This window comes from Cricetulus griseus, chromosome 2 (genome assembly GCF_003668045.3).
Source record: "Cricetulus griseus strain 17A/GY chromosome 2, alternate assembly CriGri-PICRH-1.0, whole genome shotgun sequence".
Classification (NCBI taxonomy): Eukaryota; Metazoa; Chordata; class Mammalia; order Rodentia; family Cricetidae; genus Cricetulus; species Cricetulus griseus.
In genome coordinates, this window is record NC_048595.1 from 224,180,872 (window position 1) to 224,208,582 (window position 27,711).

The 27,711-nt window shown below is 42.0% G+C and overlaps 1 protein-coding gene across 2 annotated transcripts; it reads right to left on the reverse strand.

Annotated features, from left to right (window-relative positions):
• Nucleotides 1-1,215: 1,215 nt before the first annotated feature.
• Nucleotides 1,216-26,590, reverse strand: Riok3 (RIO kinase 3). 2 transcript variants are annotated; one of them, XM_027404333.1, is made up of 13 exons: nt 26,370-26,590; nt 20,726-20,841; nt 19,853-19,998; nt 19,653-19,760; nt 19,359-19,468; nt 16,870-17,013; nt 13,355-13,482; nt 8,812-9,009; nt 8,124-8,283; nt 5,102-5,182; nt 4,920-5,009; nt 3,858-3,965; nt 1,216-2,740 (listed from the first exon to the last, which is right to left on the reverse strand). In XM_027404333.1, exons 1-13 carry the CDS (start codon nt 26,430-26,432, stop codon nt 2,633-2,635), a joined length of 1,560 nt encoding a protein of 519 aa, XP_027260134.1. In that variant the 5' UTR covers nt 26,433-26,590; the 3' UTR covers nt 1,216-2,632. The 2 variants fall into 2 exon arrangements, with proteins under 2 accessions (XP_027260134.1, XP_027260135.1); XM_027404334.2 differs by lacking the exon at nt 26,370-26,590 and adding an exon at nt 26,194-26,341.
• Between the last annotated feature and the right edge of the window lie 1,121 nt (nt 26,591-27,711).

Consider the following 27,711-nt stretch of genomic DNA (forward strand, 5'->3'; position numbering starts at 1 on the left):
AGTTCGAGTCTACAAGAGTGAGTGCCAGGACAGCCTTCAAAGCCACAGTGAAACCGTCTGGAAAAACCAAAAGAAAAAAGTGCCTTTACCCACTTAATGTAGGTCCTACAACTCAATAGAAAAATATATACCTCCATGAGCCATACGTATAATCAGATGAGTGTCATCTCCATGTTTCAGAAGGGCTAGAAATGCCTGGGATGTGCAGACAGCAATCTCTTCTGATGGCCAGTCCCGAGAGCCCACCCCAGGGACACACCTTCTCCGACAAGGCCTCTCCTCCATCAACTGGAGACCAAGGATTCCTATATATAAGCCTCTGGAGGCATCACATTCAAAGCGCCAGCCTCCATCTTCCTAAGGGAGTCAGCCTCATGGAACATCTCTCCATCAGCTGCCTGACTTCATTCTGCTTCTGTCCATCCATTTTATTTGTTTTATTAAGATTTATTTATTTATTTTATTTATGAGTGGTCTATCTGCATGTATGCCTTGATGCCAGAAGAGGGCATCAGATCCCATTACAGATTGTTGTGAGCCACCATTTGGTTGGTGTGACTTGAACTCAGGGCCTCTGAAAGAGCAGTTAGTGCCCTTAACCACTGAGCGATCTCTCCAACCCCTTACTTTGTTTTCTTAGGCAGAGTCTAGGGCTGGCCTCAAACTTGTAGCAATCCTCCTGTCTCATCTCCAGTGTTGGGATTTTTATTTGTGAGACAGGGCCTAACTATGTGTCCTAGGCTGGCGTGGAACTCATTATATAGACTAGATGGCCCAAACTTACAGTCTACCTCTACCTTCTAGTACTGGGGTCTAATTCTTTATACATACCAAGGAAACTAGTATTAATTATCTTACTGAAATAGATATTCTTTCCAATCATCCTTATGTTGGAAACTTATTTTTATAGTTATTTATATTCAATGTTAATAAATCGAGGCAAAATATTCCTATTTACTTATAATACACACTCTACTGGGTTACTTATCAAACCACTACCTTCTACATCATTTCCTACTATGTGAAAAATGTCCTGACCTCACAAGAGGGAAAAACTTATTTATAATATATTTTCTGAGTAAAACTCAAACAGAAATAAGTGTGTGCGTCTGTGTGTGTGGGTGTGTTTAAAATAGCACTGCTTACTTTGTTACAGAAAGGCTGTCTTGGGGCCAAGACATTAAAATAAAGACTAGGAATAAGCCACACAATGAACCAATTCTAAAATGATCCCATTTTTAATTTCTTGAAAGGCAAATTCACAGCACACTCCAAGCAATGGTTTGAAAATGAATATATCAAGAAAGAAAACAAAGTTTTAAATGATTGTTTCAAGTGAGTTCTCTAGAATTTCTGTATAGCCAATAATTAGTCATCATTTAAATCTTTGTTTGCAGAGTAGCAAATATCTCAGGTGGGACAAGCCACCTAAAGTCACACTCCTCAGAAATGCAACTAAAAGCAGTATAACAGAAACAAAAATAAATAGTCCTACAAAGAACATATTTGACATTTTAAAATAATGTTAAAATCTTTCAAACATAAATTACATTTTTAATCTTTATAACCAGATAGAGTTAGGCTGTTTAGTGGATCCAGTCTGACTCCTGGACCTGGGGTAATAGGGAGGCTAATGAAGCGAGAGCAAGCAACCAATGGCTTCCAGGACACTGCTTGATGTTTCAAAGTAGAGTCTAGCCAGTGTAAAGACTGGTAACAAGAGGCCGAATGGCTAGGTTGATTGGTTAATTTGCTACTTGGAGTTGTTCTGCACACAACTCGTTGTCTTGCACTTATCTAACAGCTCCAATTACTTTGCTCTCTCTACTCTCTCTCTGAAAACAACTAGCAATCAATATGTGGACAATTTTAAGAAACTGCAAACTGAAATTAGTTTCATTGCCTTCTTAAAATGTATTAAATACGATTCTTATAGTCTGTCCTTCCAGATATTTTGCATTTTCATTACAAATGTAGATGAATTACATCCCAACCACTTAACCTAAATGAAGAAAACCCAAAAGTTAATTTTTAAAATTTAGTTAGTTAAGAAATCCTTCTATCTTTCATAAAGCTGCCATTTTCCTGGATATGAGATGGAAATGTAGAATTCCATACATTTTCGTGATGTACCACTAGAAGGTACATTGCCTATGTCTATTTCCACTGTCCATTGTGAAACAAATCCCCATTTAAGAGCAGTTGAGAAGGGCTGAATTAGAGTGATAACATTTGCAGAAAGTTGCGACAGAAAGCAGGAGGTGAGAGGAGCACGGTGCAGCCAGCAACCTCCCCTGTAAATGCCTCACAGCTCCCCCACATTCAGAAATACTACCTATGTTTAAAATCCTCATCAAGATATTTCAGATCATGAGTTGTGTAAAATCCAAACTCCTTCAATTAGACATTACACCTGTTAAAGAATTATATTATCCTTTTTATGAGATGAGAGGTAGTGACATTTTATTCTTTCAATGCCGAGTTAAAAATTCCACATATCTGGCACGTGGGTTACAAGTGAGAAGCACAGGGGCGGCACTGTCCACTCCTGCTTTGGTATTTCACGTCACCCACACTGGTTGGCTACCGGCAGCTGGCGATCACTGCTGTTGGCGGAGAGCAGGCACTGGCGCTATTCTGCATACAGCACAGGTGGACCTCCATCATCTTTCAGAAACGCGGATGCTTTCCTTCCGTTCTTCTGCACGTGGTCTTCATTCATTTTTTCCAGAGCTTCTATCTACAGAACCAATACATTAAATCCTTCGTAAGTTCTCACTATAAGATTGTACCCACTGATGTGGTATCTTCCCCCTCTAACACTCTGCTGGCCTTTCCTGATGTGCTGGTCTTGAAAATTAGAATCTCTCTTTCTCTTACCCCTCATCTTCCTCTCCCCACCCCCTTTGCACATGTGTGTGATATGTATGCAAATATACCTATTTGCTTTTCACTTGATTTTATTACCAAGATTAGTACTGAGTATCTTTATGAAGCCAGGAACTAAACTCTGACCAATCTTGCTATGCGTTGTATAAAGCTTCCATTCAACAGTGTCAGCACCAGCTGACTGAGCTACTAGCTTTCTGCCACTTCCTGCCTGGCCTTAGGCTCCCCCAGAGCTTGGCCAAACTCAAGTCACACAAGGGAATTCCAACACAGACTAAACCACTCTCTGCTTTGTGGGTAAAATGCTGGGAATAATGAGCTGCTCACACACACACACCCCTACCTATGATTGATATATATATATATGTTTTTAAAGACATCATCTCACTATGCAGCTCTGGCTGAATAGCCTGAAGTTCTTTATATGTCCAGGCTTTCTGCCTCTTTGTTCCTGTGGTTCTGGCACTACAATGAAGGCACATGTCTGCATGTGGCTACTTCTAGCTTTCTATGTTCTGCTACGGGCAGGTATCACACCGGGTGTTCCTGAGTCCCTTCCTCAGTCTTCAAACAGAAGTAGTAAGAGTAAGCTGGGAATGTGCTATTGCCCATCTTTTCTTTTTAGACCCTTGGCATGGAACACACTATGTAGGCCAAGCTGATAGCACTCCTTCTGCTTCTGCCTCCTGAATGCTGGGATAAATGATTATATACGATACCCAGCCTGCTGGTACCCATTTTAACCAAATTATGATGAACTCTGTGAAGATGTGCATGTTTGGGGTGTGCATGTGTAGGTGTGTTTGGTGTGTGTGTGTGTGTGCTTGTGGTTAAGTTTCGTGCCTGAAAAGAAACCACGCAGAGAGAAGGAAGAGCCGGGGTTTGGAGGAGTGTCCAACGAGCGCTGAGCTCCTGTGGGCAGCTCTCTCCAGCAGCAGCAGACAAAAAGCTGTGTGCCAGCCACTCACCTCAGCTAAGAAATCAGCTTCGTTGTCTGCTGAGATGTTCAGGCCAGAAACAGCATTGAACAGCTCCCGCTCGTTAAGGGCTTCCTTCACTCCTCCTTTCTGGAAAAACTAGCAATGGCACATAAACAGTCAGAACACCAGCAAAGATCTCACAAACCAGCACGTATAAGCTGCACTACAGTCCTTCACCATTTGCAGCCACTGAGGTTTCCCTCTCAAGGTTAACTAGCCCAGGCTCTACATGGTATTGTCTGTCTTCAGTAACTTCCGCTTCCTGGTACCTCTTCTGCAGTTATGAACATGGTGCCCTGTGCACAATGGCTTTGGCACTTCTCTGGGTGGAGAGATGTAATGCATTCACTCAAGCCCATGAATTACAATTTTTAAGCAGGCCCTAGGTTACCTACAGGTTATTCTTTCACTTACACCTGTTGCTAGCAAGTCCTTTCCCTTAGAAATAGGAACCAGGCTGGGTGGTGGCGCACACCTTTAATCCTAGCACTTGGGAGGCAGAGGTAGTAGATCTCTGAGTTTGAGGCCAGCCTGGTCCAGAGAGTGAATTCCAGGACAGGCTCCAAAGCTACAGAGAAACCCTGTCTCAAAAACACAAAACAAAACAAAACAAATGGGAAGCAGATGGGACCTAACTTTGTGCTTAAGGAGTGAATTTCAAATGTTTTCACTCTACCCTGGAGTGACGGTGAGTAGAGAACAGACACTGTCCTGCTGAGGAGGCGGCCTTCCTCCTCCCAACAGTAACAGGAGGAAGCATGCAGCTTCCCACGGTCCAGCTTTGGTGTGCGCACTACCAATGTATTAAGACTACTCACTCCTTAAACAGCAGGAGCCAAACCAAAACTTAATCTCTTAGAAATTGAGGCCACGGGAGTCATGGCCTCACAAGTCCACCAATAAGTGAGTTCTGAAAATTCTCCTGTATTTCCTTATCCTGAAGGTAGCCGGCATCCCTTCCTTCAATTTCTACAAATAGGGTTCTCTTAGGAGTGAGAAAAATTCTTGAACCTGCTACATCCTTCAGAAGATATTGCTTTGCACACTAACCTGTGAAACATTCCTACAGTCACGGAATAAGAACTCCAGGCCATGAGGATGAGTTGGTTCTACAGACTGACTGACATCAATCAACCAGACCTAGTTAACATAAAGCACAGACAGATTTATTTACAATCAATAATTTACACCAGGAAATGTAATCTGAATATTAACTGAAATGTGCTACTTACCTTTCCAGCATGCCACAACATGTTATACTCGCTGAGGTCAGCGTGCACAAGTTTACACTCATTATATAATTGCTGCATCAACTGTGAGAAGGAAATGAAGACACAATTCTAATATATCTCTATTAAATAAATTAAATTACTAGTTAAAATGAATGTGTCAACAAATACTTCCCAGAAAAACAAGTTAAAAACCCATTTCATGGGTGATAGGGAAGTGTCCCAGCACTCAGGAGGCAGAGGCGGGCAGATCTCTGTGAGTTCGAGGCCAACCTGGTCTATAGAACTAGTTTCAGGACAGCCAAGGCTACACAAGAAAAGCCCTTGTTGGAAAACAAAACAAAACAAAACAACAACAAAAAAATCTTGTTCCTTCCTTTCTTATTTATTTTTTGTTTTGGTCACACTAATGATTGAACCCAAAGACACATACACACATTCTACAGTTGAGTCATAGCCTCAACCCAAACCCTTATCTCCTCTCTCTTTTATGTAATAGGACTGCATTTCTGTTGTTGTATTAGTGCTGTTTAGGAGAATGAGGGATAGCAGGACACTGTCAGATAATTCATGTATGCCATCCTGCTTCCTTGCTGTGACAACAGAATCAGGCCAAGGCTCAGATTCCAATGGCTCTGTTGCCTAATCAGTGGACCAAGGCAATCCACTTCCTCTGTAGAAGGACAAGTGTCCCACTAAGACCTCCATGGAATCCCACACAATCCCAAGTGAAAAATATTTCCTTCCAGTGATGGTAGAAGAGATGTTCTTGTTTGTGAGCCAGTGTCTTGGTATATAGCCTAGGATGGTCCTGAACTCATGAACTTTCTGCCACAGACTCCCAAGTGCTGAGATTCCCAGTGTGTAGCACGTGTGGTTTCCAGTCTAACTTTACACTTGAAAACTTTTGTTTGCCACCCCTAACAGAAGTCTATCACAGAAGTTCATCACCTCATTTCTTCCCCAGTCTCCCCACTGCCCAAAGCATCCAGAAAAAGGTTTCTTTTTTTTTTTTTTTTCATTGTTCTTCTCTTGGCAGTGAAGTATCTCTTGTGTTCATGAACGTACATGTGGGGTATACTTGTGCATGCATGTGGAAGCCAGAGACCCATGCCAGGTGTCTTTTCCTATTGCTCTCCACCTTAGTTCTTGAGACAAGATCTCTCACTATTCACAGTTTCAGCTAGACTAGCTGGCCAGCAAGGCCCTGTTTTCTCCTCAGGGCTGGGATTAGGGCATACACTAGGCTTTTTACAGGGATACTAGGGGTGCAAACTCAGTCTAGGGCTTGCACAGAAGTATACTGGCTTTGAGTCCACTTCCTGCCCCCAGCAGCTGTTGTACCAGCAACCAGAAGCACTATGAAGAAACCAAGGCTGAGGCTATCTGCACTACATAAACTCATGCCCCTCTAATTAGATCTTAACAAATTATTGGATAGTATTTTTAGATTCCCATCAGCTAATGTTTGACACAAAGGCTCCATGGAGACACCGTGTGACACACACACAAGTTTCTCCAGTGTTCACTGAAAACACTGCAGAGGAATTATGACAACATCCGGGACATTTTCTTAAGCTGAAGGCTTCACGCTTAATTTAGTTGTTGTCCCCAAACACAAGTAACTGTCAAGATTCCTGACATGGACTCTTCAACTCAGCACCTGTACCCCTGCCATTGTCACTCCCTACCATCTTTAATCTCATCATCACTTTGCCATAATGACATCAATCTGCTTTCCTTTGATTTCCCAACAATAATAGCTGTAGCCCCTTTCTTCTCTTTTTCTTTCCTTTTTTGTTTTTTGAGACTAGGTTTCTCTAGGTAGCCCTGGCTGTTCTGAAACTCTAGACCAGGCTGGCCTTGAATTCAGAGATCAGCCTGCCTCCACCTGCCAAGTAGTAAGTGCTGGGATTAAAGGTGTACACCACCATCATGTAGGCCCTTTCATTACTGCTAAAGTACCATAACCTTTAAGGAGTCAGACAAAGGGATTCTATCTGCTAAACTTGACTGAAGAAGTTCTGTGAAAAATGGTTTCATATTCTAAGTTGGTAAGGCTAAGAATGAAGCTTGCTCTTGCTCCATGGATATCTTAAAGTTTTCTAAAACCACTCAACACAAACAAATCAACATGAAAACAACTCTTTTTGTTGAGATAGGGTCTCACTAAGGAGTTTAAGTGGCCTTAACTTGCCATCCTTTAGCCTTAGCTGTTCAAGTTGTAGGGTTACAGGCAGCTTTAATTTTTTTTAAAGATTATTTATGCTTACTTTGTGTGTATGTGTGAGTTCTTGCATGCATTGTATATGCTTCAGATCCTTCAGACTAGAATTATAGGTGGTTATGAATAGTCTGACATGGGTACAGGGAACCCAACCTTGTCCTCTGCAAGAGCAGCAAGTCTGTTCTTAATCACTCAAGCCGCTTCAAATAGTGTCTTAATATATAGTCTACTTGACTGAAGCTTAATATAGACAAGGCTGGCCTCGAACTTGTGACTATCCTCTTGTCTCTGCCTTCTCAAGTGCACAGGTGTGTTCCATCATGCCGGTCTAAAAGACAACTTCAATGTCAACAATCCTTCACAAAATTCTGTTTATCTGGGGCTGGAGAGATGGCTCAGAGGTTAAGAACACTGACTGCTCTTCCAGAGGTCCTGAGTTCAATTCCCAGCAACCACATGGTGGCTCACAACCATCCATTATGAGATCTGGTGCCCTCTTCTGGTGTGCAGATATACATGGAAGCAGAATGTTGTATACATATTAAATAAATAAAATCTTTTTTAAAAAAATTCTGTTTATCCTTCTTATGCTACCTTCAAAAGTATGATTCCATGATTTTTAAAAACTTATCACCATTAGTAAGATAGGCTCTTGTGCTATGTTTCCCAGGTTGGCCTTGAACAGCTGGGCTCAAGTGTCCAAGTCTCCCAAGTAGCTAGCACTACAGGCACACTCTAACCTAGGTGGAAGAAATATATTTATAAGATAGTGTTTAGAGCTATAAAGGCACAACTTACATGGAGAGTCTGATAGTAGGCATCTTTCATTTCTTCACTACTAAGCTGTACTTCTTTTAGTTTAGGGGCTGGAACTTGATCATGACCAATGAAAGACATAACTAAAATGTGCTTCTTAAGTAGTACAACTGTTGGACAAGGAATTCCAGCCTTCTGCATTCTGTATAGAAAGAAATGATTAGGAATACAAAGATCAGAAGGAGAAAACATGCCATAATTCAGCAAACACCTAACTAGGGCCTGTGCTGAGCTGGTACTATATTCTAACCAGGAGATATGGGAACACAAAACCAGTAAGATACAGCCCCTAGTGGTAGGGAAACTTGACAGGTGGAAGAGCATTGTGTAAAGGCTGGGTGGGTGTGGTGGTGGGCACCCTGCATGCACTGCGATTCCTCAGCAAGACTGTCAGAGCTCTCATATAGGATAGGATGTTTACAAAGACGACACCTTAGTTTCCTCTGAATGTCACTAAGGAGGAAAATGCTTCTTCATTCACAAAGTTTGAATTCTGGTTCAAAGCATGGGAATGTTTTGTGATAAAAAGCCTTATGAAGCACTTGAAAGTCAAGGCCTTTTGTTATTTCTCTAAATCAGCTTAAAAGATAGCATGGGGCTTGTCCTGGCTAGCAGTCCTGGTACAAAGGGCAATTCCTAAGGTCACCTGCCACACCACTGTTTTCTTTACCTTGTAAGATTGTGCATTTCTTTCTCTGCCCACATGCGGATGATCTTACGTGGATTTAGTTTACTGAAGCGATCTTTAAACCTGAAATCATCTTTAATGTATTTGTCACGATTCTTAAACTCATTAAGGGTTGTTTTAAATACCTTGATGGCACATTCGGCTGGTATAGCTTTACCATCTTCCTTGTCATCCTCTAGGCTGAAGGGAAGAAGAACAAAGTCAGTAAGTTACCAGCTCATAGTAAGACCAACTCAGGCTCCATTCCACTCAAGTTCAAAGCGTGTCTTTAAAAAAAACAAACAAACAAAAAAAAAAAAAAACAAAAGACAAAAAAAAAAAACCTTCAAGTTTTGTATCTTAATAAAACACTAGGTTTTTAGGGGAGCTTGCTATTTTCCCTTGGATGGCCTGGCATTCCTAGACCCAGGTGATCCTCCTGCCACAGCTTTCCCAGGATCTGGAACTACAGATAGATACTGTTGCTCCTAGCTGGTTTTGTTTCTTTTAATAAAACATCCTTTCAGATAAACTGTCAGATACTTTTTATCAATATACAATGTAATGTTCTGTATTTCATCACTATAGAATCAAGTCTGACAATAAATGGAAAACATACTTCTTAAAACAAACTACTATTTGGATGTAGACCTTGGATGATTTGGGGACAAAACTCATCAAAATCAACACATAGAGCAATCTTTGAGTAAAGGGCCCTGCCCTGTGAGTACGCAGAGGGCAGGAGAGAACAGAAACAGCATATGAATGGCCCTAGAAAAGCAAACAAGGCTGTTGGAGGTAAGGGCACTGCAGACAACCAGATTTGACAGGAGCTGTCTGAGGAACCTGAAACACTGCAGTTAAATCTTGGCTAGAGAGAGGAAATGAAGGTTGATATGACAGACAATAGGGAGGCAGACTGCAAAGAAAGCCAGGAGGTATCATGAGAGATTGTGAACATGGTACTCTGAACACACACTTCACGAAGATCAAGCAACCAGAGTGCAAGGGAGGCAGAGGCGGGGCTGACTCAAGACGTTTGACTCCGGTGCTAAGTGGGAAGTAAGGAGGTAAACTGCGCTATACCAGGCACACTAAGCTGAAGAGAAAAGAAATGCTTCCGGAGGGCAAAATGAGAATTAAACCAGCAACCTCTTTCTGTATTACACTCTAATGGCTACTTCTCCATTCAGCCTCAAAAGGTCAGAGCACTTTAGCAAACTCTATGACGCTTCTCCTCCTGTGCCATGTCAAATCCAAAGCCATGTCCCCTATGGAGAGCACTCACTCTCAGGAGATGTCCCTGTTCTATTCATCAAATCCATGACATTTCCCTGTTTAAATGCTGTACAGCACATATCTGATTTGTCTATGTGTTAAAACCTTGAGTGCAGGTTGGTGATAGGGAGTGCACTGTGTTAGAACAGGGGCTACCAGGACCCAGCCCATGGTAGCTGCTCAAGTATTAGCAAGTGGATGAGGCGGTTTTCAGAAGAGATTGGAGACTGTATACAGAAATGTCCTCAACACCCAGATAAGTTATTAGACAGAACAGGCTAAATTCGGCATGAGCTTCCTGTCATTGGATGTTTCCCATATAGTAAACAGAACCCTATAAAATAAAACCACAGATATACAGAGTCCAATTTAAACATCTCATCATTCTCCTAGCAAAACACTCCATGTACCTTAGGCAAATTACATATCCCTCTGCTAATTTTCTGAGACAGGAACTCAGGGAGCCCAGGCTTACGCAACACTTGCCGTGTGGCTGAGGATGAGCTTGAAATCCTGTCTGAGATTATGGTATATACCAAATGCCCAGCTCCTTCTCTCCCCAGAACAGGGTCTTGCTGTTGTTCCAGTGGATTCTAAACAACTAAGAAGCTGGGACTACCTATGTGCAACCTGTCTGGCTTCCTTTGCCCAGCTGAAGGCCCTTCTTAACCACATCTACTGTTTAGATCGCACTATACTCTGTACTTCTACCATTTACTGTCAGGTAAAAATATATATTTGGCGATTACCATAAAATTGAAATTATGTAATAAAATTATAGACAGAGCTAAAGCCTTTACTAGAAGTCTAAGGCAGACTTCCTCCCTCCCTAGCTCTCCTGGGGAAAGTACTGTCACAGTTCTGACTAATCTTGGTTGTCAACTTGAAAACATTGGGAATCAAACCCCAAGCAGCTGATATGCTATGAGAGATTTTCTTGATCAGATCACTTGAGGTGGGAGGATCCACCCCAAATCTGAACCACACCTCCTGGTGGCAGCCCACAGAAAGGACAAGGAAGACCTTCTTGCACTCACTCTCCTGCCTCCTGCTGAGGCATCCCGTCACTAGTGTTAGAACCTACTTCTTCATGATTCCAGTGCAGACTGAAGACCAGCTGCTCTCTAGGAATTTCCAGGGACTCCAGCACCAGATTGGGACAGCTGAGACATTCAGTCTCCTGGACTGAACAACTACCAGGTCCCTGGCCTTTCCATCAAGAGACATCCATTGTGGGGCTAACAGACCACAGCCTGGGAGCTACTCATGTGCACATGTGCGTGTGCACATATATGTGTTTGTATGTGTATGCATATAATGAATGTTATCATTTCTGTTCCTTTAAAGAAACCTAACACATATACAGAAATACCTATGTAGACAAGCTGCTGTAGATGATGTATGTGCTATGTACTTCTTCAACTAGCTTTTGGCTGTCAACACTGGGTTTTTGCTTCTTTTAAAATGTGATCAGAAATCTAACTTCATCATGATGCCTTCCCTGAATGAATCTGGCAATAACCTTGCCATATGTCTCTTCCTACCCTACATGCTTTGTGGCCTTAGATAACTACATGCTTTGTCATATAATTATCTTTCACTGGTCATAACTGTTCTTGGTGCCATGACCTCCTCCTGTTATGAAGAATATGACTGTTGTGGTGACATACTAGAAAATATGTATTTTCCTTTATGTATGTGTCTGTGTGAGTGAGGGTCAGCAGACAACCCTGGATGTTGGTCCTTGCCTTCTATCTTGGGGCAGAGTCTCATTGCCTCTGTGTAAGCCAGACTAGCTGACCTGTGAGCTTCCAGGACTCTCCTATCTCCACTCCATCCTACCCTAGGAGCACAGAGAACTCCAGTCCTCACACTTGTACAGCACAGCAAGCACTTTACCTCTGAACCAACTCTCTGGCCCCAAGAAATCTATTGTTTAACTTTAAATTAAAAATTTCATATTTAAAAAAAAAAGAGAAAAAACCATGAAATCCCAACAAACATGGCCTGATACACTAGCCAGCTCAGTATTTAAAAGGGAGCAAACCCAGCTTTCCATTCAGTGAAGGCTTCCACTAACCATTTAAAAAGGAGAAACAAGGCATACAGTATTTCCATAGCAATTTCATTAGGAATTTAGCTTAAGGGTGTAGCTGTAAAACACATTTAAGTTCAAGGACCTCCCTATGTACTCCCATAATGTTATTTAAAACAGCATGGCCTGGGACTGGAGAGATGGCTGAGGTCAAGAGCACATGCTGAGCTTCCAGTTCCAGGACTGGAATTTGGTTCCTAGCACGCATGTCACAAAGCTCACAACCACCTTTAACTCCAGCTCCAGGGAATCCAATGCCTCCTGGCCTATTACAGTCACTGGAGTGTATACGCATACACATAAATAAAAATAAAACTTTAAAAGGTATAGTGCAGTCCACAAATATAGTCTAATATCTAAAAGTCAAAGGTATGTTAACTGGGCAATAAGATCATATAAACAAATACATACAAACTTCTGAAAGATTGGACTCAAAATAATAAAGGAAGAAATAAATGTTTCTTAAAATTAATAAAAGGAATTATAAAATAAAATCTCACTGAGTCCCACAAAAATCCCATGATGTGAAGCCAGGCGTTGGTGGTGCACGCCTTTAGTCCCAGTACTCGGGAGGCAGAGGCAGGCAGATCTCTGTGAGTTCGAAGCCAGCCTGGTCTACAGAGCAAGTGCCAGGACAGGCTCCAAAGCTACATAGAGAAACTTTATCTCGAAAAACCAAAAAAAAAAAAAAAAAAACCAAAAAAAAAAAAAAAAAAAAAAAAGGATCCTATGAGGTGGGGGGCAGTTTCCAAGTGAGGTTTTAGTATAATTTGTTCCGGGTCAAAAGTAGAAAAGTGCAAACCCTTCCCACATCTCCTTCCCTTTTTTTTGGTGCTGGGGATTGAACCCAGGGCCTATGTATGTTAAGCATGAGCTCTACCAATGAGCTACATCCCCAGACCCAAAGCTACTTTCTATTCTCTTCGTTTTTTGAACTTAACAATACAGTTCAATATGTTTGTGTGTTATGTGTGTGTATGTAAAGATAAACAGTTTTGGTTAAGAAAACTAAAGGCAAAGGCTTGACCAATACATATTTGAATTCTTTTAAGTACAAAATAAATAAAAAATAATGTCTAAATTTTCTACAATAACGACTCTTTTTGCTATGCAGCGTAAGTTTGATTATATGAAATCCATCAGTCCTGAGGAGAAAGTTGTTTGTTCATTTACCTCCCTCCATACGCATGAAAAACAACAGATTCTTTTCCTGTACTAATACAGCCAGTGATTGTCTCCAGCACTCCAGAGTTGACCATTTTATACATAAGCAAGCGTGTCTTAGGATCAACTGCTTTTTCCTGTAAGAGATAAGGTACTGTAAGTGGAAATGCTCATTATAAAAGATTCTCTTTTGAAATCAGGCTCCTAGAAGAGCACGGTCACAATACAGTTCTTTCCTCAGAGGCTGCTGGATTTCAGCTCCAATGTCATGAGGCCAAAGAGCTGGGTTTGGTGACAGTCCCAAGTCCGGACCGTCCATACAGTCGCTGCTTCTGTGGCAGACAACCTCAGGGGTCAGAGCTTCTTGAGGAATAGTCCCAAAGGGATGCTAAGTGCTGACAGCAGCACCACAGTAACCCAGCCAGTGAAGGACAAAACCCAAGATGGTAGAGCATGGAGCTCATGAGATGGAGTGTTTGAATGTGGACGAACATAAGGCAAAGATTGTGTGGAAGTGACTCAGGCTCAGTTCACTCTCTGGCCAGGCCCACATAACCTGGTCTGGAAGCACCTGAGGATGAACACTCAGCAGCTGCCTCCACAATGAGCTCCTGGGAGAAATCTGTTTCCTCTCCTCCAGTGCACCATAGTCTCCATCTGCAGAGTGGGAGGTGCTCTGATGCATCAGGAGACTAGCCTCCCCAAAGAACAGCTGTTCTCACCAAGGGCTTCACCTTCCTTCTCATAGCACTCCTGGCTTTCTAGATCTGTTTCCCCACTTTGTAGAAGATGATGTGGGTCTGGAAAGCAGTCTCTTCAAGGAAAACCAAAGCTCGAGGCCTGCTAGTACCATACATTTATACTCATCCACTCTTCCCCCTTCTCCCAGGTAGATAAGATTACAGAGACATTACTGGGCAGCACCATGGCTCCAGTAATGTTTGCTATCAAATTCAGAGGCCATAAGACATACTTCTGCCCATTGGAATGTTGCCCCTGACCTCTGATAACTTCTAATTTTGTCCCAAGATAAACAATTAGCCCCAGAGGATAAAAATTGAATGGGAGGTATCACCACAGCTTCCCTCCAGAGACAAAACATGGGAAGGAACTAAAGGAATGAAGGGGGTGACATTGCCTTCCGTCTCCTTCCTATTGCATCAATGTGCTCCTCCCAAGCCCCCACGTTACTGCCAGGACTGTGGTGTGGACATATGTCAAGATTACAGCAAACATGGATCAGGACAGCGAACACAGGGGGTAAGTGGTACAACTGGGATGCCAGGCATGTGTGTATAGATGGTAAACCTTAGATTTAATATATACACAAAATCCCTCCCCTTCCCTAACTCCTGACCGTTCTTGGTTCCCCTGTAGCATCTTCTTTATCTAGGTAGGTACCATCCTCTGGGGACGCAGGTCCCTTTACTGTCTTTTATGAAGGTAGAACTCATACAATACCTACAGAGTACTTTGAGGCTATGATACAACAATTTCTCCCTTCAAGTCCTGATCCAGCATCAAACTTATGACATCTTGCCCTATGTATCCTTAAATGGTTCCCTACCTCCTGAGCTTTTAAGGGGGGCTTTTTGGCAATAACTTCCACAGTATGTCTTTAAAATAAACCGGAAGTTAAAACACATCAAAACACAAACACTGGTTTAATCAAAATCTTATTTTACCAACTAAGTCTAAATAGCTCTCTGGTATTATTATTAATTTATGTGTGTATGTGTATGCCCAAAACATCCCCTGGAGCAGTTATCAGCAACCTGATGTGGGTGCTGAGCTATCTGTAGCCCTCTTTCAGCTTTTTAAAGCATTTAGTAAATTCACTTGTTAAAATAGTACACATTATCTTCATTAATATAAAAGATTAGTGTTCTAAAGAATCTAGTAATTTTGTTATTTCCAAAATAGGTATTATCTTTTTAAATGTAAAACATTAGAGACTATTAAATCTAAGTAGTTATAAATGTCAATGTAATACCCAAAAGATTTTTTTAAAAAAATCTGCAATGTCTGGGCTGGTGAGATGCCTCAGCAGTTAAGAGCACTGGCTGCTCTTCAAGAGGACGTGAGTTCAATTCCCAGCACCCACATGTCAATTCACAACTGTCTGTAACTCCAGTCCCAGGGGATTCAAGGGTACCAGGCACCCACATGGTACAGACACACATACAGACAAAACACCCATACACATAAAATAAAATCAATCTTTAAAATCTGCAACATTCAACTTAATATACAGTTTATACTCTAAATCACTGTCACTAAACATAATCTTTTAGGGGGAAAAACACCTTTATTCTAATTAATTCACAAATGCTATCACTCAGATGGCTTAAGGGGCCATATAACAATTTGCTTAACTGCAAATTCTCTATCATCTTGATTATTACTAAAAAGATTATTACTAAAAAAACAGCAGGGTAAGTAGCACATGCCTTTAGTCCCAGCACTTGGGAGGTAGAAGCATGCAGATCTGTCAGTTCTAGGCCAGCCTAGTCTACAGAACAAGTTCCAGGACAGCCAGGTCTACACAGAAAAACCCTGTTTTGGGGGTGGGGACTACTAAACTTTTTAATAAGATTTAACTCAGGTCACATAGTATACTTTCAAAACAAGTTTTCAAACATTTTGCATTAGCAACTACTATAACTATACTTTTTTTCTTTTTTAAGGCAAAGTCTCACTTGTCTAAGCTGGCCAGGAAATGACTGTGAAGCCCAAGACAGCCCCAAACCCATGGCAATGAATACTCCTATGTTAGCCTCCAACTCCAAAGTTCTGAGATAATAGGCATTAGCCACCTCAGTTCACTTTGAGCTCCATAAACAGACTAGTCCCAGGCATGCCTGAATGGTTTCCCCCCTTTTCCTAACATACTAGCAGGGTTAACCTCATAAGGTTCTCATACACACTCTAAAACTTGTGGAAGCACATGAAGTCCAGGGCCACCAAATGTTTCTGCTAAGCTCCTTGGGTTCCTTAAGGGTCTCAGTAAATGATGGCAGGGCTTGAACGCTCAATAGTACTACTTCCACTGAAGTCTTTGGGGACAGCATGGCCAGTGTGTGCCTGACAGGTGAGTTGGAAGCCACACCACCAGCTCACCAGCTACAGTGGTTGCCACCTGGGCCTCACACCTGGCTCCTGGGGTGCAATAGAAGGTGAGCCAACTATAGATGATGTCACTACTGGAGGTTGGGCTATGCTTTCATATGAGGGGGTCATACAAGAAAAGTGGCTTCACCTTCTATGCCAAATCCTAAGTGCCTGGTAGCGCTGCTTCTAGAAACTTAAAACTCCATAATGTGGATTTTAAGTAACTGATTAACTAAATTATGTTAAGTAAAATATGCCAAAAAGCAAAGTCACTTGAGTAGTATTGACTTGAAAAGCTAATTTCAGGGGTAGGAGGAAAATAAATCATGAAGTTTTGTCTTGTTCTTTTCCCTTCAGACATTAGTTTCTAAGATGAATTTCTGCAAAGCGAGTGAGGCGCTAAGAATGCTTACAGCAGTAGAATGCTCCTTCTTCTCGTGGAGACGGGCACTTCGACGCTCTTCCGAGTAGGCATGTTGTTTTAAGGCATTGAAAACATGATTGGATAGTTTTAAATCCATTCCAATTCCATCTCCTACCTGAAAGCCAGGTGCAAACTGACAAAGACAAAAACATCAGCAGTTAAATATTTTCATATGGGAACGGTGTTGCAAACAGTCAGTCTTGCAGATTTCCTACTCAACAGATGAACTTGTGCAGAAATAGAAGCCACAGGCACCACAGGGAGCACAGCTCCCTGACACAAAGAGGAACAACACCCAAAGAAACTGCAGCCCGGAGGTGTATTCCATGCAGAGAAAACACTTTACCCATCTAAAGTGAATGTCCTTCAGCATTTGCTTTGTACCTTGTTTTTATGCCAAAGAACAATGTTATATTATAAAGCTTACTCTGAACTTTACCAAATAAATATAATTTCAAAATTATTTTTGAAGACTAAGTTGCTACAGCAAACTATACCAATCACCTCCATGACAATTATAGAAATACACAGTCCATTTAGTTAGCTGCTAGCCACTATGTAGATTTTTAAATTTGAGTTAATTACAATTCAGTTCCTTAGTTGCACCAAGTGCTTAACAGCAAATACAGCTACCATGTCAGAAGACAGAGACAGGCAAAGTTCTGCTGAACAGCACATTCCAAAGCCACAGAACATCACAATACAACCATCCTCAAAACATCTCCACAAGACACAACACAACCACCCTGAAAACATCCCCAAGACACAACACAACCATGCTGAAGAAGATATTCACTTAACAAACACTTGTGCACTAAGGTCTGCATGCATGTTTCTTACTGGCCATAGCATTTAAGAAAGAGAATGCTTTATTAGGGACTGAAGAAATGGCTTCCCAATTAAGAACATTTGCTGTTCTTCCAGAGGACCAGAGTCAGTTCCCAGCACATGTCAACAGGTTCACAACAACCTGTTAACTCCAGCTCCAAGGAATCTAGCACCTTCTCTGGCCTCACAGACACCTGAACACCTCTCTCTCTCTCTCTTTATCTCTCTCTCTCTCTCTCTCTCTCTCTCTCTCTCTCTCTCTCTCTCCCCACCCCCCTCACCCCTGACATACAAACACACACACACACCACTAATAAAACAATAACAACAACAACAACAAAAATCCTTTAAAAGCTGTATATGAATGCTTGTTTTGTTTTACCGGCATATATATATGTATGCACCAGGTACATGCCTGGTGCTCAATGAAGCCAAAAGGAACACCAGATCCTCTGGAACTAGAGTTAAGGATGGTTGTAAGTTGCCATGTGGATACTGGGAAACAAATCCAGTCCTCTGCAGCAGTACTCTTAACTCTCCATCACCCAAGACTTTTGAGTTTTATTTTAAGATTTACTCTTATTGTGTGTAGGTTTGCATGCACATGCCATATGAATGCCCATGGAGGCTACAGGCATCAGATCTCTGGAGCTGAAGTTTACAGGTGGTTGTGAGCAGCCGATGGAGGTGCTAGGAATCAAACTCAGGTCCTTTGGAAGAACAAGTGCTCTTAACCACTGAGCCATCTCTCCAGCCACTGAGAAATACAGTTTTTAAAATGGCATCTTATTTTTAATTTTAGAGAAGTAGTTCTGAAAGTGTGGTGCTGGGTGAGAGTGGAGCTCAGTGGCTTGCCCAGCCTATACAAGATACTACAGTTGAGCACCAGTACCACAAAGCCAAGAAGTCTAAAAAGTATACAAATTTCTTCTCTTTCTAGTTCTTGTCCCATTACCATTGCTGTGTTCTGTAGAAATGCTATTTTGTTTAAAAAAAAAAACAAAACAACAACAACAACAACAACAAAAAACCAAGGATTAAGAACTCATTTATTCATTCATTTATACTTTTTTTAAAGACAGGGTCTACTTTGGCCCTGGCTAGCCTTGAAATCACTATGTAGCCAAGGATGACCTTTAATTCCTTATCTTCTTCTGCTACCTCCCAAGTGCTAGATTACAAGCATATGCCACTGTGCTCAGCTTTACTTCTTATCGTAGAGTCTTACAAATCAAGTAAGATTTGAAGCATCCTCATAAGTTTTACTCTACAGAAGTCTATTCTCTTAGTGGCTGAGTTTCTGAGTTATGCCGTCCTCTAAAGTGTCTCTGCAGCCTGGTGTGGGGACACCGGCACAGAGGTGGCAGGTGGGTCATGAGTTTGAGCCAGCCCAAACTATGGAGTGAGTCTCAAATGAAACAGATAAAATAGACTTTTAGAAATTTACTGTATTGTATCCAGGATGCTGTTGGTTTGTTTGCATTTGTGTTTAAGAGAGGGTCTCACAAAGTATCCTTGGCTGGCCTGCAGCTCACTATGTAGATCACAAGTGCTGGGATTAAAGGCATGCTCCACCATACCTGGACTAGAATGTCGTTTTGAAAATATACTTAAGCTCTCAATTGAGAGATAATACTTTCTGTAACTTACATTTTCCATTCTTGCTGTGTTCTTTCTTCCACAGACCACTTCATCATGCTTAGTGGTGATGTCTTTTCCTTTTCCAATAAAGCCCTTTTTTGGAGTAGGTACTGGCTTTGCTAAAGGCAATTAAGAAAAGCCAAGAATATAAAAACAGCAAAGAGTAAAGTCTTGCACTCAGCACTGTCTAGAGAGACACTTGAATTATCAAATGAGATCAAATCTAAGCATAAATCTAAACAAGTTCATTGGAACAATTATCTTCCTCTGCCCTCCCCACTGCACCCCAGAAACAGAAAGCACCTGGTCTGTAGGGGTCATCACGAGTGTCCTGCCAGTCAACCTCGTCTTCAGAGCTGTCACTGTCTTCAAAAGGATGTACTTTCCGATAGTTTTCAAATGAAATGCAAACTAAAAAGGTAAAAATAGATGATTATTTATTTGGGAGTGTGAACAGGCATTTCCCACCAACCAACAGAAATGTCACAATAAGGTCACGGTACCTTTGCTATCACCATTGAACTTTTTTTCTTCACGTCTAAGTTGTGCATCATATTCTCTGTCAAATTCCATCTGTAGCATCTGAGCCAGCATTAGGTCACTGGAAGTGTCAATGTTTTCTCCAGAAATGAATGGTCCTTCAGCAACACTATTCAAAATAAGGTGATATAAGCAGACCTGATGTGTTGTGCAAACAGCTACTGATCGTGAGAGTAGAAATCGTCTTTGCAGTGCTAAAATCACACTGAAGAAGAGGTGAGAATCTATCAAACCATTTACCATCTCCTGTTTATTCAGCCAGCTTCAGACCCATGGCAACTCTGGGAGAGCCCCAGCGGGTTGAGAGAGATGAGAAAGAAACCTTAAACAGCTATGGAATTATGGGAAATCCATACTGAGACCCAAAATGCTTTTCCTCTACTTTTCAAAGTAGAGAGAAAACTAATGAAGGGACAAACAACAGACACTAGAAAACTATACCCAACAGTTCAACTGTTGCAGTAACAGGAATAAAACCCACAGAAACAGAGGTTTGTCTAAAATCATACAAACTCAGACTCTGTTTTTCTGAATTGCTCGGAACCAAAAGTACTTAGGATTTTTTAGTCTTCAGATTTTGGAATGATTTACATAGACTCAGCTGAGAACTCCTGACTGAAGAACTCTAATCTAAAATACTATAAATCTGAAATTTTCTGAGTACTTTTTGAAGTGTCCAAATCTGTAGGGGACATTCAATCTGTGCTGAGAGGAATGGAAGTCAGGACAGTGCTTGTTCTTGTGCACTGCCTTCGGAATGCATCCCTCCTCATTTCTAACAACAGTGCCTGTCGGATGGTAAAGCTTGGTTAAAGCAAGTGCTCAGTGACACGTACACAGCTTCGGGGAAAGCGGCCGCTTCTTCTTCCAACTGCAGCTCTTTGGCCAACTCTTCGCTCATCACTTCGGTCAATGAACAGGAAACTGTGTTTTGAGGGGTAGCCCACGGGCACTATTGAAACAAAAGAGAAAAAAACCTTATGATAATGGTTTAAAAACTCAAATAACCGAGGTTATCTTTTGAGAATTAAACTACTTAAAATGACCAGACCAAATAATTAGCTATTTACAAAATCATCTTAAAAGGAAGCATCTCTCAGAAGAAACCTTTTTTAAAATACATTTTACTTATTTACTCTTGTGTATGCAAGCACAATGCAAAAGGTCAAAGGACAACTTGTGGGAGTTGATTCTTTCCTTCTATCATGTGCATCCCAGGGACTAGACTGAAATTTGATTGCCAGGGTGGAAGCAGGTGCCATATGGCCAGTCCCCAACTCAAATTCTATTGGTGGTTAACTGTAAACTTAAACAGACACACCTGGCCTGTTTGGCAGGCCTGTTCTCAAGGCTGAAAAGAGTACTGGGCTATTAAACAACATCACCCACCAAGCAAGGAGTTCTCAGCTCAGGAAATTCTTCTCATCAAACACCTTACTGCTCATGATTTAGCTTCCTTAGTAGATTTTCTTATAGGAGTAGACTATTATAATCAGCCATAATGGTTCACTCCAGTAATTCCAGTGCTTAGGGGGCTGAAGCAAGAGACTGAAGCCTGAACTACAAAGCAATGCTATCCAGAAAGGAAAAATAAATTAATTTTTACCAACTAATACAATTTAAATCCCACTCAGAAGTTATGCCTAACTCCAATCTAAGTATAAGACATGGCTTATTATAAAGTATCAATCCTCCCTAAGATGTCTGAGTATATGTGAAAGCAAACCAAGAACAAGCTACAAAAAAATGTATTTCTAAACGTCAGGGTCTGAGATTAAGACTTGACAAAGTATCATTACAAAAGAGTAACTAATATTCCTTGATCATTCTTCTTCACCACTGGCCTTCTCCAGTGACACCACTGTCTCAGCTTTCTTGAAACACAGATTCTAGATTTATTTCTTATTTTCCTAAAACATGTAACTCATCATCTACTCCTTGTTTTGATTCCATTTTCCACAATGCAGTGTTTTTACAAAAATGTAAATTTTACTAGTTTACATTAAATGTAAATTTTACTTGTTTGCTTTCACTGCCTTGGTATAAAGTATGAACTCACTCCTTAATGAGTGTCTACGTTAGGGTTAACAGTGACATCTCTATCAGTCACACAACTATCTAACCAGGTGAGGAGGCGAAGAAAATACATGCCATCGTTTCTGAGACAACTGAGCAAGAATCACCCACATGCAAGCTCCAGAGCACTGGAGAGAGTCAGAACTGACTTGGTTCGGCTGCCTGGGTGGAGCCTGGGGGTTATCAACAATGACACCTATTTCATGTCTGAAGGAACCAGAGCAAGTTTTGTCTGGACTCAGCCTGAGACAAGAGAGGCACACGTGGGCCCCCTGCACACACTTGACACTAGCCACTGTAGAGCTGGTCCATCCTCATAGAAGGCCCACCAAGAGAGAACAGAGACATCCTGCAGGTTGACTGAGGCTCTCTCTATAATGTGTATAACATGGCTTCCGTTGGCCTTCTACTCTTTAACCCAGAAATGCTTAGTCTGGGAGCAGAAGAGATGGCTGCTCTTCCAGAGGACCCAAGTTCAATTCCCAGCACCCACATGCCAATTCACAATTGTCTGTAACTCTAGTCCCAGGGGATTTGACACCTTCATACAGACATACATACAGATAGAACACCAATGCATGTGAAATAAAAATAATGAAATTCTCAATCTGATCAGTTCCAGCCTCCAAAAGCAGAAAACTGTTTTCTCCCAGTCATGATTCTTACCACACTTGGACAATGACTAATAGTAAATAGAATAGCCCCTTTCTTTTGAAGTGGGGGGAGACTGAATCTAAGGTCTCACCATTCCAAGCAATTACTCTGGCATGAGCTACATTCCCAGGCCAACAGATAACATTTCCCTATATTTAACTATTGACTTAGCTAACTAAGAATATAAAGTATCTAGGTGATTTAAATCATGCCACCCTGGACAAGCCTCACTAGGTACCTTTGGCTTCTCCCAGTAGTCTAACCCTGCCCCTACCCTAAACCTCTCCAGCCCAGGGGCTGGGCTCTCCTTCCCCCAGCTTCTTATTCCATATAACCAGCTCTCTTGGTGTTGGGCCTCTCTCTTGGTCTGTTTGCCCTCTCCATTCTCTTGTCCTTTCTCTTCTCCTCCCAAGCACCTTATCTCACTGCCCAATTCAGTCTTGACCCTTTCAGATGCCACTGACTGTACTTTCCCTTATTTCTATAATAAAACCCTTCTTCTCAACCAAACCTTGGAGCATCATGTCCTTATGATCATTCAGGTCTCTCTATTTTGTAACTCTGGCTATCCTGAAACTCTCTGTGTAGAACAGGTTCTTCTTTCAACCAGGTTGTTCTTTCAAGTGCTGGGATTAAAGGCGCTGTAGACTACCCCAGAAATACTGTCTACATTTTAAAGGCTCAGAAACTGAATTGCAGAATCATCACTAAAGTTTATCACCAGCCAGGGCAGAGCTAAAGCCTCTTGAGGGGCAGAACCCTCTTAACCTGAGGACCCAGCACAGAACTTCAGATAGAAAACATTCAAGTACTTATTGAATGAAACATGCCCAGGAAACAATGAAAAGATAACCTAATGTAGTCCAAAGCTGCCTTTCAGCATCTCGAAATTGATCTCCTCCATATTGCCTGCCTATTTCTGAGGCTCATGGTCTACTGTCACCTGCCATCAGATTCTAAAAGACATTAAATATAAACTATTAGCTGACAAATGTCTCAGAAGAGTCAACAATGTCAGATGTAATTTTGTTACTTTGAGGTGGTGATTTCTCTATTCTCCAAAACACGAACCACATAGATAACAGCACACTGGAAGTGTGCACTCACAAAGGCCTTGTCCTTTGGTGTCAAAAACACAGACCACAGATAAAGCAGCACACAGAACTGCCCACTCACAATGACCTTGTCCTTTGGAATCTTACACTTACCCTATCTCTGTCAACTAGTTCAACTGGGCCACCTCACACTGAGTCAACTTCCTCAGGTTAGGTAAGTAAGTCACAATTTCAGACTCCCATAGTTTGAAATCAAATCGAAACATTTAAAAATGGCTAGTAAAATCCTTCCATAAAATTCTTCTGGACTCTGTGAGGGACAGCTTTGGGAAAAGGAACACTCTATGAATGGCTCATCCTGCTGAAAGGGGCTTCTCCTATGAAATGGCACCAGGGATATATACTGGAGAGTCTGCTGTCAATTTCTTGTGAGTCTACATACAGTAAATCAAACTCTTTACTGAGTAGGTAAGAGGTACTGGGCCAGGGATGGTTCAGCTGATAGACAAGAACAAGCATGAGAACCTGAATTCAATCCCTAGAGCCCACACAAAGTTGGAGAGAACCAGCTCCACAAAGTTGTCTTCTTATTCCCACATGCAAATCATGACATAAGTCTATACTTAATTATTACTTCCTTAGTTTTCCCTAGTGCCTTTTTTTCTACTGTAGAATAACATCCAGGATACCATATTAGATTTGTCATGTCTTCTTAAGCTCCTCTGGGTTTTCAGTTTCTCAGACTCTGTGGTGACCACGAAGTTCCACAGACTCATTTCTACAACTCCCTATCTGAGCTACATACTTCCTCACTTCTGCCTTTCATTTGACAGCACCCCTCTACCCTTCTTGGGCTATGGCCTACAACTTTTTGTCTGTAATAGCACCCACAATGTGGTATTCTGTTACTGGTACCTGGGAGAGCAGGTCACTGGGGCCCTATCAGAAGAACGGCGAGGTCAAAATTTTCTCAACATTACTAAGATATGCTCTGTCTTTCTCTCAACTATACTTTCTCTCCCATTCTCTCAACTATACTCAAGTTTTTAGAGTCTACATAAGAACTTATGACATCATCATTCTGCTGGCTGATTGAATGTATGCTTGCACACTCATGCTTTTCAAAATTTTCTAAGGTAGCAAATTTAGGATATAAATGTGCATCTTTAATAGAGTTATTTAGAGGCTAACTCCATTTTATGTCTCTCTACTGTGTTCTATTGTCCCTCTTCAATTATATTTGCTATAACTATATATCTGTGGGATGGATTTTCCCCATGCATTTCAATCCAGAAACATATGACAAATGAATATAAGAATGAACTACTTTCTATTAAACTAAACATCAGTGGTTTTCTAAAATGTAAAACAAAGCTGGATGGCAGTGGCCCATGCCTTTAATCCCAGAACTTGGGAGACAATATGGGAAGAGTTCAAGGCCAACCTGGTCTACAGAGCAAGTTCCAGGACAGCCAAGGCACAGAGAAACCCTGTTTCAAACAAATAACAAACAAAAAAGATAAAACAGTACTATTCTCAAGTCTCTTCCTCCTCAGATATTCACTCACTTTGGTTTTCCATGGTTAGAAAAGGAAATGGTTACATGATGTTGTTTTTTTTGGTAGTCTGTGTCCCCAACAAGCTACTAGTAAACTCCAGGAACACACTGTTTGTCAAAAAATGAAAATGGGATTTTATAGTTCTGGTGATATACACTTAGATGAGAAGGTGATGGCATCATTTATCCAGTGTTATTGATTTAGGAAGTGAAACATTTCTGAGAGTACAAAGTTTTCACTGAACTTTTCCTACAACCTCTGTGGGTGTTAAACCGGCCTGTATTTTTATTGTCGATGCCACAGTTTTCCTTTTATTTCTGTTAATCTTGACCTCATCAACAAAATCATAGTCTCACACACAAATGGGTATAATATCATGAAGATGTAACCACATTTACAACAGAATATTTGACTCTTCCTACAGGGTTATAAACTTATAAAATCAACTTTTAAAAAACTTAACAGTTGAGCTGGGGGTTGAGCCACCGCCTGTCTCGAAAAAACAAACAAACAAACAAACAAACAAAAAAACCCAAACTCTTAACAATTAACTATTTTTCTGTAAATGTATGCTTCAATAAGATTAATATGTCAACTACTAACTATTATGAGGTTTAAAAGGCTGGGCCCCCTTCAGGACCTTACAGCTGAGGAATGCAAATCCCAAATGAAGCAGGATTGCTCGCAGTAGGTGTCTGCAGTCTTCTCATCCTAAGCAATGAGAAACACCCAGATCTTTTCATCCTAGCCGATGTAATACGAAAATGAGCAGGCTCGAAATCAGACGTGAACAGAAAAGAATCTTAGCTTGACATTCGAGCGGTATGGGGAAGCCACGCCTATGGTAGATGGTGGAAATTCATATCCATTTGACAGTATTACTGCCCACTTTAGTAGTATTACCAAGCGGCAAGGCGCGCCGAGATGTTTACCTTTATCATTTTAAAAACAAGAAATTACCGAACTGGGATAACCGCAGTAGTCTGAGGGCAACACCTTCCTCGCTGACAATGGGCCGGGTCAGAACCCCGACCCCCGGGGCTGCCTGTGCCAAGCCGGCAGGAAGCTTGCGGAGTCGCCGGTCCCGGCTCTGGAGACGAGCGAGCATCCCGCGCTCAGCAGCGACCACCGCTCACCTTACTGGATCCCCAGGCTGCCGCGGGACCGGGCTCAGGTGTTGACACTCCGACCAGATCCATTCCGGGAAGAAGGCAGGGACGAGAACGGAGCCGAGCGATGACAGACTGAGGAGCGGGCTCCGCCGAGGACACGGGCGGGGCACTAGCAACGCGCTGCTGGGGAGGAAGGTGAGGTGACAGATGGCGGCGGCGGAGGCCGCCTCCGGAACTGGACCGCTTCTCTTCCGCCCGCTACGCGAGGGCTCGCGCTTCTTATTGGCCGCTCGTCCCCTGGAGGGCCGTACTTCCTTCCGGTCTCTGCACCTTGGGCCGTGGGGGTTCAAAGGTCGGCTGGTGAGTGTTGACTCGATCCTGGCAAGGCGGGGCTCGGTGTGGCTTCCTCGAAGCTGGCACTCCCGGTGTGGGCACCGCCTTCGGGTCCTTTCCTCCCAGTCACCGATTCTCAGGCCCGGCTGTCTCTGCTCATTCTTTATCTCCCGGGACAATTCGACACTGGAACGGATTCGGGGACAGGTTTAAAGAGGGAAAAGAAATTCTTACAGATTGAGGTTATTGCAGTTGTCATTTAGGGGCAGGTGTGGAATGAGAACAAACTACTAAATATGTGGGATAACAGCAAAAAATAAGACGGCACAATAAAATTTGTGGTTCTCAGTTTTGTCGAGGAATTCTGGGTAAGCATGTCCAAGCACTAGGCAGTGTTTTTAATCCTAAAGTGATCTTGAGGAGAAAATTGTAGCCCTACCTCAATTTTACTGAAAATGAAACAGGCACATAGAAATAAAGTAACTCAGTGCGTTATCGAGGGCTGCCTAGACTTGCCTTGCCACATCTTTTAAATATGTTAAGTCGTCTGTGTAATTTCAAGTCTCACTTTTGCTCCTGGCGCAGAGTTTGGTAGTGTGCTGTGCAGTACATTCTCAAATAAAAGGAAACCACAAGGAAGTGGAAGCAAGATTGAGGCTGGGATGCTTACAAGACCAGGGTAAAGTGTTAGGGTATTGAATAAGGGATCCAGATGGACTTCTGAAATCACTCAGCAAGATGACAGTACTTGGAGTAGGGTGGAAGAATGTGCAGTTGCCACAGACTTCAGAAAACATCCAGGTTGCATCCGTGAGGCTAAGAGGTGGTATGATCAAGAAGCTTAGAGATCTCAGGGACTAGATGGCCAAGGACTGGCAGTAAGGATGGCTTGGAGCTATGCTGAAAAGAGTGAAGAACACTACCTCTTTCTCTGCTCCGGATATTAGTGAGTGGTGAATCTTAGAGGACATTCAGAATTACCTGAGGCATGGAGATAGGCAAGTTAAGCCGTAGGGACAGGGGGGTGTGATTC

Bases quoted from the DNA above. Each gene is read 5' to 3' on its own strand.
- Riok3 (XM_027404333.1), bottom strand. From the start codon at position 26,432: ATGGATCTGGTCGGAGTGTCAACACCTGAGCCCGGTCCCGCGGCAGCC. The intron at 13,483-16,869 runs GTAAGCATTCTT...TATCTCTTACAG, and splicing joins AGAAGGAGCATTCTACTGCT to GAAAAAGCAGTTGATCCTAA. The intron at 5,183-8,123 runs GTAAGTTGTGCC...TCCTTCTCACAG, and splicing joins CCTACTATCAGACTCTCCAT to TTGATGCAGCAATTATATAA.